At 39.1% G+C, this 9,646-nt stretch overlaps 1 protein-coding gene across 1 annotated transcript; it reads left to right on the forward strand.

Annotated features, from left to right (window-relative positions):
- Window positions 1-2,766: 2,766 nt before the first annotated feature.
- LOC104510275 (double-stranded RNA-binding protein Staufen homolog 2-like) lies at window positions 2,767-8,687 on the forward strand (the record flags this gene model as incomplete). Its single annotated transcript, XM_010152463.1, has 3 exons — window positions 2,767-2,977; window positions 4,076-4,206; window positions 8,528-8,687. Coding segments are annotated over exons 1-3 (490 nt in total), but the record flags the coding sequence as incomplete, so codon positions are not given.
- Between the last annotated feature and the right edge of the window lie 959 nt (window positions 8,688-9,646).

Below are 9,646 nucleotides of genomic sequence, written 5' to 3' on the forward strand. Positions count from 1 at the left end.
GTTCTTATTTCACAATTTAATTTCCTACCTACTTTACTGTAGGACATTTGAGTGTCTTTTTTCTCCTGAACATTATCCTGTTCATTTTTACAGTTCCTTGATATTACTATCAAACTGACTTTTTTAATCCTTGGTAGAAAAGGATCCTACTCTTTATCTTTTTAGAACAACAATACAGTAGAATCATAGAACAGTTAGGGTTGGAAGGGACCTTAAAGACCATCCAGTTCCAACCCCCCTGCCATGGGCAGGGACACCTTCCACTAGACCAGGTTGCTCAAAGCCTCATCCAGCCTGGCCTTGAACACTTCCAGGGATGGGGCATCCACAGCTTCTCTGGGCAACCTGTTCCAGTGCCTCACCACCCTCTCCGTGAAGAACTTCTTCCTGATATCTAATCTAACCCTCCCCACTTTCAATTTAAACCCGTTACCCCTTGTCCTGTCACTACAGGCCCTTGTAAAAAGTCCCCCCCAGCTTCCTTGTAGCCCCTTCAGGTACTGGAAGGTGCTATAAGGTCTCCCCGGAGCCTTCTCTTCTCCAGGCTGAACAAGCCCAACTCTCTCAGCCTGTCCCCATAGCAGAGGTGCTCCAGCCCTCTGAGCATCTCCGTGAGTGATCAGAGAACACATTATTGCATTTTGTTATTAGTAAGTTCTGCTTTCGTGAAAAGAGGAATAAACTTTCAAAATACTGGAAGCTGAAAGGATAGTTAACAACTGGCAGAGCCTAAGGATTGGTGTTCAGTAGTGTCTCATAGAGTCCTGTATGAGTGACGGCTTTCTCATACTCATGTTTGTAAGCTAAAACACTGTAATACTCTAGGGATTTTCTTAAACTTTAATTGTTGTGATGATGTTTAATTAATATGTCCTGATTCTGTCATAATTGACTTTGATGTTTACATTTAAGAAACTTTGGGAATTCATCCTGATCTATACTAATATATTTAAAATCAGAATTAAACATGTAGTATACCAAAGAATTTTAGTTATCCACGTTCTCAGTCCTTAGGTTAGGCCCTTGTAAAATACTGCTGTATTGTGTGACCTTTGCCGTTAAGTGATGGTAGGATTTTACAGCCTGAATTTAGCCCATATTTTTGAACACATCAAATATTGAATATATCTCTGCTGAGTGCGTATACATTTTAAAAAATCTGTCACTATTAGCATGTTACTTATGATATTTATGAAGAGGGCAAGTGATCACATCTCAACTTCATTTTTAATTTTTTTACGTTGGTCTTTGCAGAGACTTAAATCGGTCGTCTGTCTTTCCTCAGTAGCTAAAGTGGATTCCAGTCCAAATCTCTTCTCCAAACCACAGAGTCATAGTAATAGGATTTATTGTTTTCATTATACTACTGCAACTGTCCCAAAGTAGTTGCACTCTATCGAGTGATTTGGGATCTTAATCCAACAATACTGTCCCTCTGAGTAGAGATACTTGGATTTTTTTAATGGATTTGTGGGGAGGCAAAAATACTGATGTAATCAGAATTTCTTATATAGTTGTAGTTGTTTCAATAAGACCTTAGTTAGAAAGTTTTTCAGTTGTGGGATGGGATTTTTGCTTAGGATGAGAGGATTACCCCAGCAGAACCAGCCAAGAGGTTTGTGGTAAGGGTGCTGCTGCCCGTGACGGGGGAGAGCGGGGCTGCTGTCCTCTGCCTTAGCCAGAGGGATCAGAGCTGCTGCTGGGAGAGGTCCCCAGGCTGTTGGTTGGTTGTTTTGGGTTTTATCTCTCTATCTGTGCTGTACAGATCATATCATGTGTATGGGCCCTAAAAAACACAGTCTATGTCCCTGCCACTGAATGAAAATCATCACCCTGTTTCTCCTGATGCCAAAAGGAGAAGCCCAAGACTTTTCCTGGGGACTGAGAAGGACTGCCTCCTCGTTTATTTGAGTGGATTGCCTGGAGTGCCTGCTGGCCTCTAAAGTGCTCCCATATGGTTTTTGCAAGAGTTTTTGCCGGTAGCCAAACTTTTGCCACGGAGTGGTGAATATTATGAAGGAGCCATGCCCTGAACCTGCTTTGTTGTGAGTGGAGGCTTAACCAGGGAATAAGTATTGGTAATAAGGAAGCTCATTTGGGCAGAGGGAGAGAGATAATTAGTACCTGGCATATTCCAGGTAAATGCTTTAGGCACTGGATTAAGGGCTAGTTTAGGAAATCCTGGTACCTGTGTTAGTAATTTGTACAAGGATTGAAGTGCTCCACCTGTTGACTGGATAAGCAGTGATTTTTCAGAACTTGCTTCTTTTTTTGTTTGTTTTCTCTTTTATTTTTTCCTCTTTTCTAGTTTGGTAACAGGCAGAAAAAATAAGGATTTTCTCATATGGCTTATTTGGTATTTTGTGTGCACTTTACTGGAAGAACTATTGCAGAAGATTGCTATGGCAGCTTGTAGCAAAGACTCCTTCTCCCGAAGAAACTGGCAGGTGCTAAGCTCATATGCAGAATAATGACATAGAAATTTATTCTAGAATCGTCATTCTTCCTGCTGTATTTCAGCCAGGATCACCCCACAGATGAGCAACAGTGGGAGTCAGGGTGTGTGGGTTCTGCTACGGTGATGTTCTTTGGCCGTGAGCTCCGTTTCTCTGTGTATCAGTTGGGAAGCAATGTTCGCAGAGGCATGAATTTTGTGGATAGTTTTGTGACCCAGATCCAGGACCAAAAAGGAAGTGTTGTTAATATCGCTGCTGTTATTTGACATTCAAAATGTAAAGTGCCCTGCTCATAATAATTTGTTTCTTGCAGTGGTAGGCAATGGCACAAGTGAAGATGCAGACTACAGCAAACCTGTCCGGACCTACCATGTCCCCTATGGTGCTACCCCTACCAGTTACAACTACAAACACACTGGGTCTGCCATCCTCAATGAACGGATCCATTTCAGAATCAGCTGCCAGCTGTAGCAGTCCTGCTGCCGGCCTTGTGGATCCTGCACCTTCTAGCAACTCACCAGGTAAGTTGGCCCAGGTATATCTTCTTAGGTGTTCAAATAAATGTGTTTTGATGAACTTGTTAATTAATTAAAAGAATTAAAAGAAAAACAAAAAAGGTTAGGACTTAAAGAGAATTAAAATTAAAAAAAAAAATCCCATAGAAAAATATTTTTACTAAACAGACTGGTTACTAAGTTTCGTTTCTTTAACTGAGCTCAAACTTACAGTGCAGTGTTAGTCCGTGATGTAAAAGCCCAGAAAAGAACATATCTGTTTTGTCAAATTCTGAGTGTATCTTTTATAGAGAAGTTTTCGTGGTGCAGGAAGGTGTCCAAGTGTGTTTCTCTTCCCTAGAACAAAATGTCTTCAGACTGCTTGGCAGTATTCGGTGCTTCCTTTGTAGCCTAATAATGCTGTAGTTCCTACACTGAACTGGGTATAAAATAGAGAAATTTTATCCTAAAAAAATAAAGCAAGAAATGACAGGGTGTGTTGGGGATAAACACAAATAGGTTTGAAAAGAAATAGCAGAAGGGTGAAAAATAGTAAGGCAGTATATGTGAAGTAAGTAGTCTGAGAAAAGCAGAACAGAATCCTTAAAGAGGGGTGAAAGGTGTTCTCTGGGGAGTGCTCTGAGAGTGACTTCATTATTGTGAGGAAATTCTGAAACACAGGGGAGAGGCAAGTAGGGATCACAGGGTTTCATCTGCTGTATTTATCTTGCAACCCTTACGCTATCCACTTCTGCTTCAGTGTCGAGAAACCATTCTGAAAGAGTAGTCAGTTCCTGGAACCAGTATACTCCCGACAGTAAACTTTGGTGACGTAGAAAATACGTGTTTGTCCTCCTACACTGCCATCTTTTATAGAGACATTTTGGAAAAGAAACAGTTGTATTTCTTTTAGATTGCATGTAATCAAAGTGGTAATTGTAAAATGCATATTCTGATATGATTAATATGTAAATGGTATTTAAACATTGTATTTAGCCTATGTGCAGAAATTATTTTTTAGCCAAAGTATTTTCTTTTCTAAGCATGCTGCTGCTTTTGCAAAGCTTTGCGAAGTTGTGAAGAATACATTTCTCCACAAAAACTTTACAGACTCTTTATTTACAGCTCCTCTCCAAGATAACATGGCAAACCCCAAAGAGAAAACTCCAATGTGTCTGGTAAATGAGTTAGCCCGTTTCAATAGAATTCAACCCCAGTATAAGCTTCTGAATGAAAGAGGGCCTGCTCATGCCAAGGTAAGGTCACAGTTCCAGGTGATGAGCCGTACCTTAAATGCTGAACAGATAATGTCATGGTCTGGACGAGTGCGCTTGTCAAACACAGCCACATTGCTAGTGTAAGGGCTTTCTTACTCTTCTTTATTTTGCTTTCTTTTCACTTTGCTTTCAGAAAGTGTGTCTGTATTTCTGTTGAGGGTGTGTAGATCGTTTTGTACCTTGCTTTGATTTCCACCTCTGACTTTGCATTTGTTGGTCTCTATAAAGACCTTGTGAAGGTCTTTCCAGGGTATCACCTCCCTTTCCTAATCATTATGGAGCATTTGCTGTTCAAGCTGCACGAATCCTTCTCCCCAGTCGGAGTGCCTCTGTTGGCTACCTCTGCGTTTGTTCCATGGTAGTGCAGATGGTGACAGAGCTACTTGATGGCATGTCCTAAAGGGCTTATCGATACGATTCTGTGTCCATAAAGTTGATGCTGTTTTTACTGTGCCTTTGGATCTTCCATTACAGCACACAAATTTTATTACCGTTCTTCCCTTTAAATTCTGTGCAGCTTCAAGATGATATTGGTGATATTGGGACTCCTAATATGATTATAGCATTCAAATTTGTAGTGAACTGACAGTTAATTTTGGTCAGGTCTCATATCAATTTGGATATCCAACTTAATTTTGTCAGTACAAATTAAGATGCTTTCAGATGATGTCACAGAGGGGTATTCTCATGATAATAATTTTCAGATATAATTTGGAATTCTGTCCCTACTAGGACCAGTGTGGGAGAGGAGAAAAAAGCCTGAGAAACTCGGGGAGAGAGAAAAAGGGGGAATTAATTGCTGCTTTGTACTCAGTATTTTTAGAGTGGCAAAAGGCTGTACAACAGTGGGATCACACTGCAGATTAGTAACAGTTTCAGCTAGTCGTGGGCTGTCTGCTGTTGCCCCTTGTTTCTCAGTTGGGTGTTGTGTTGTCAGCTAGTCCAGAGTTGATGCATATCACGGACCTTCTGGTTTGGCTGGTGTTCATACATCCTTTATGCTCGTGGAAACGATGTCGGGAGGTGCAGGGCTGCTGAGAATCAGCAAGCTTTTAGGATCCCTCATTGACAATGGAAATTGGAGTCTTTTTCCCCTTCTTGGAAGCATTTGGCACCACAGGACAGACTGGTTGGTTGGGCTTAGGTTACAGCATGTTAAATCTGTTGTGCTTTCTGTGACTTTTCACTGTTGTGTTGTATATTTATTTTGTTACCTTTTTTTTATTATTGTGAGATAAGAAGTGTTGTACTAGAAGGTGAGGGTTTGGACATTCATATTCCTCAGCAGTAGAGATATTTGAGTTACATTACATTAATACTATACTTTAAGTTTTAGCAGAGTAAGAAAGTTTACATATATTTGTTAATATTTTTAAAGAAGCTAATATCATTAACGTGACTTGAGCCTGCATTAGTTGCACTTCTGAAAGTCAGATTTTTAATGTGTTTCTTAATTTTTCAGGTTACCTCTTGTTATTTTTAATTATGCTCTTAGCGGTCAAAAAAGCAAGAAAGGTATGTTCTCTGTAGACTGTTGTGCAGAAGAATAAAGTCTAATTTTGACCTGTGCAGCAATGGAGAACAACAAAGGAGGGAAGGGGATGAAGAACAAGCTTATACAGACTTGTGTGCCTTTGACCTATGAAAAGCAGAGACATAGAAATTCTTGTGACTGTGTTAGCAGTTTAGTATAATGTCTTGCTAATAACGTAATGATATGCCTGGTAGAATATGTGAAACAGAAGGGAGTTTGTCCTAGAAAGCATGACCTTAAGGATGTAATGCTGCTGCTGTTTGCCACTGAAGGAGTGTCTCACGTTGCTTTCCTCCTACACACATTTGGTTCCTGTCCACTAGTGGTTTTGATGATTTTCAGAGACACGCTCTACAAGACAGCTGTTTGCATCATGACCAGAAATGCTAGTTAATTTTTATATCCTTTTTTCCTAGTTGTCTCTGGAAAGTAAGTTTTGTCAGTTGTGGGGTGAAATGGGAAACTAAAAGTGGAGCTGGGAGAGACAGCAGTTAGCTGTCTAGGAGTCTGCCCTCCAGGTGGATTCTTCATTATCAGAGAAGTCAAAAAGCCTTTGTTAGCATAAACGATGTTTTGGAGTACATTAGTCAGTACATTGATAATTTCTTCTGTGCTTCCGTATCAGTGGCATCCAAGGAGACAAATTTAAAAGCAACAGTGGTGAAAGAAAGCGGATGGTGGTAGAAAAAAGAGGGAAGGGAGTAAGGGACATAGCACTTCAGAATGCCGTGCAGGAAGAGAGAAGGTTTTCCATGCAGAAAAAGTGAGGAGGAAAGACTTGCCAGAGCTAAGGGAGACCGACTTTAGGAACACAGCAGAGTGAAAACAAGCACAAAGCATGGTGGCCTTTGCATTTCCCCTCTCTGGTCATCAGGTAATAAAGCTGAACATAAGGAATACAAACTTCCTTGGAAAATTTGTGGGAAATGCTTCTCAATCCATAGCAGAACTGTCAGCTTGGATCTTGTAGAACCTGAGTACTTCACTGGCTGCTCCAGATTTTGGTTTTAGGCGGTTTTATTCCTTTAATTAAATTCCCACGTGCTACCGTATGTGGGGTTCTTTGCAGGAGTTTTTTGTCAGATGGGCTAAGTGAGACGTTAAAGCTCTCACCATAGAAATTTACTGAGCAAGCTCCGAGCACAAAGAGAAAAGTTATAGGTAGATAAGTAGCCATTATTCAACATATTTTAATTGAAATTCATGATTATTCTCCTTCTATAAAAATACTGCACTGATACTTTCTTGCAAAACATGAACCATATAAACTCCAGATCCAGAAATTAAATTTCACTTCTTTTAGTAATAAGGATGTATGTTTATAGGTAATTTATATAATTATGGTTATTTAGCTCTAATACCCAGCTGAGCTTTCGGGTGGTGGTAGGGTTTGACAGGATGTAGTATTAAGAGACTTTCCCTCTTACCCCTTGTCTGCTGTGGAGAAAATGACATGGCGATAGGAACGGTGATGCAGGGACTTGCACTGTGCTTCTGGAAGTTACTGTAGGCCAAAAGTTAAGCCTGTAATTATGACACAAGTATGTATTTACAGCATTCAGTTCATATGCACTGTGTGCATGTGTGCATTAGGGCTGAGTTGGGAGGCACAGACATACTTGTATTCAAATGCTTGTTCGCAAGTACGTGCTAAGTGAAAATATATGTAAAGGTAAATTTAATGGTTGCTCATCCTGCTCATCTGTAGATACCCGGTCCTGGATCTAGCAAGTTTAAATAACTGTAAAAATTAGAGAGCAGATGACTATCAATGGAAATTTTACTTTATATACTGCTCACAGTAATATGTAGATTTCTTTATGTTGCCTCAAGAAAGTTAGTCTGTTTTGTGAAGTAGGTATATGTTAGTTTACTGTGTGTATCTGACTGTTAAATCCTGCTTGATAGGTATAGGATTGATATGGAAAAGACATTGAGTTTTTACTCTTTCTCCTCTTGTTCTTAGATGCTCAAATTTAAACAAAGCATGTACATATCATACAGAAGATAGACTCTAATATCTTAAATATGCAGAGTTTCATCTTCATGGATTACACAGCATAGATATGGCTTGAAATAATCTTTCATTGCAGATTTTGAAATGTTCTTTATCAGTAGTTCATTGCTGAACTCTAAATTTTTACAGTTCCAGTCTTCACTACAGAGTCCACATTAAAGAACTGCAGTTTCATTCACAAAATAATACTACATTTCTTTCCTACTTCATGTTTTTGAACATATTTGAGTGTGACTGTCCTAACAATACACAGTCGGGTGGTGTGAGAAATTCTTCCACTGGATAAAACTATTTGAGCCAAATTCTCCACTGCTTTGAAGATGTGCAGTCATTTGTATCCATTCAGAATTATTGCTTTTATTGTTTTAAGTATAATTCTTTACCTGTTTTCTACAGGTAAAGTGACCAAATGCATTCAAACGTGTGAAGAAATGTGGTCTCAACTGACCTATATATAGTCTTCCAAGAGCAGAGGATCAGTTTGCAGTTGTTACTTCTTGGTTTAAATACTATTCTGTTCTTTGATAGTTGACATTAACATTATGCTATTTTACTTTGTCATTTGAAAGGCCACATGTTGCCTACTGATAAGGACTCACTGATCTCTGTAAGAATCAGATGTGTTCTCTGGGAGTTGAATATAATAAAGAGAGAGCATGATTTCTCTTCAGCCCTGGAAGTTTTTATACAGATTGGTCTAATCCACGGTGATAATCTTGCCAGTGTTTACTTGTTCTTTGTCTTTGAAGATGTTCACAGTGCAGCTGACTCTTGGAGAACAGACCTGGGAAGCTGAAGGAAGCAGTATTAAAAAAGCCCAACATGCTGCTGCTAGTAAAGCATTGAATGAAACTACCCTTCCCAAACCAACGCCTAGACCACCCAAAAATAATGTTAACAATAATCCAGGTAGGACATTCTCCTCTGTGAAATAAATTCTGTTGAATTGTTGGAAAATTATACTGCTAATTAAGTTAATCCTAGTTATCAGTTGTTGTATGATCATCATAACTGTCTTATAGGTACAGTAGTATAGTAAAAAACCTCTAGTGAGTTTGCACAGGAGAATTTTTAACGCCTGTACCTAAAATGGTTGAATTGTAAGTGAACATGATTATTTAGGTAAGGCTCAGATGTATACAAAGTGGTTGTACGTGATCAACAGGAGACAGACAAGAAAACCAGGTTGAACTGACCATTATTACCATAGTAAAACATTTTTTCTGAAGAGTTATTTTAGCTAATTTTCCAATAAAAGGGACACATTTTACTCTGTCCAATCCTGTAAAATTGCATCTGTGGTTAGGATTTGGCATGAGAACTTTGACAGGTAATCCCTGCATATAGGGTTTTCCTTCATAGCAACCTGTGCTTTCACAAAGCTTTGAAATGGCTATATAAACTGTTGATTGAACAATAGAAAGAATGTGTATTGGTGTCTCGATTGAGGTGCTTCATGTGAGTTGCCTTTGCAACACCTTTTGAGATACACAGCTCAGCCACATGCTCAGTGATCTGTTCTGTCTTGTTCGATAAACTAAATTAAAAAAAAAATCCTAACTTTATTTCACATTAATATAAAAGAGAGCAAATAGTAAGAAAAAGTCATCTTTTCCTTTTCTTCCCTTTTTACACTCCTTTCCCTGCCTCTTTTTTCCCCCTTTCCCATCTTCCCTTTTTATTCCCTCTGCTTCCCGCCTCCCTTTTAAAAAAAGTCTTTAACCACTTTCATAGAATGGAATGATTTTGCAGTTAATCTTGTCTATGTTGGAAAAAAAAAAAGCAGGAATAAGTTCCCTTTAAAGCCTATGAGTATTATCCTGACTATTAGCCATTGTTTGAGAGAAAGCTGTCCTGAGGAGAAGGAC

Source organism: Eurypyga helias, unplaced genomic scaffold, assembly GCF_000690775.1.
Source record: "Eurypyga helias isolate BGI_N326 unplaced genomic scaffold, ASM69077v1 scaffold36195, whole genome shotgun sequence".
In the NCBI taxonomy this organism is placed as follows: domain Eukaryota; kingdom Metazoa; phylum Chordata; class Aves; order Eurypygiformes; family Eurypygidae; genus Eurypyga; species Eurypyga helias.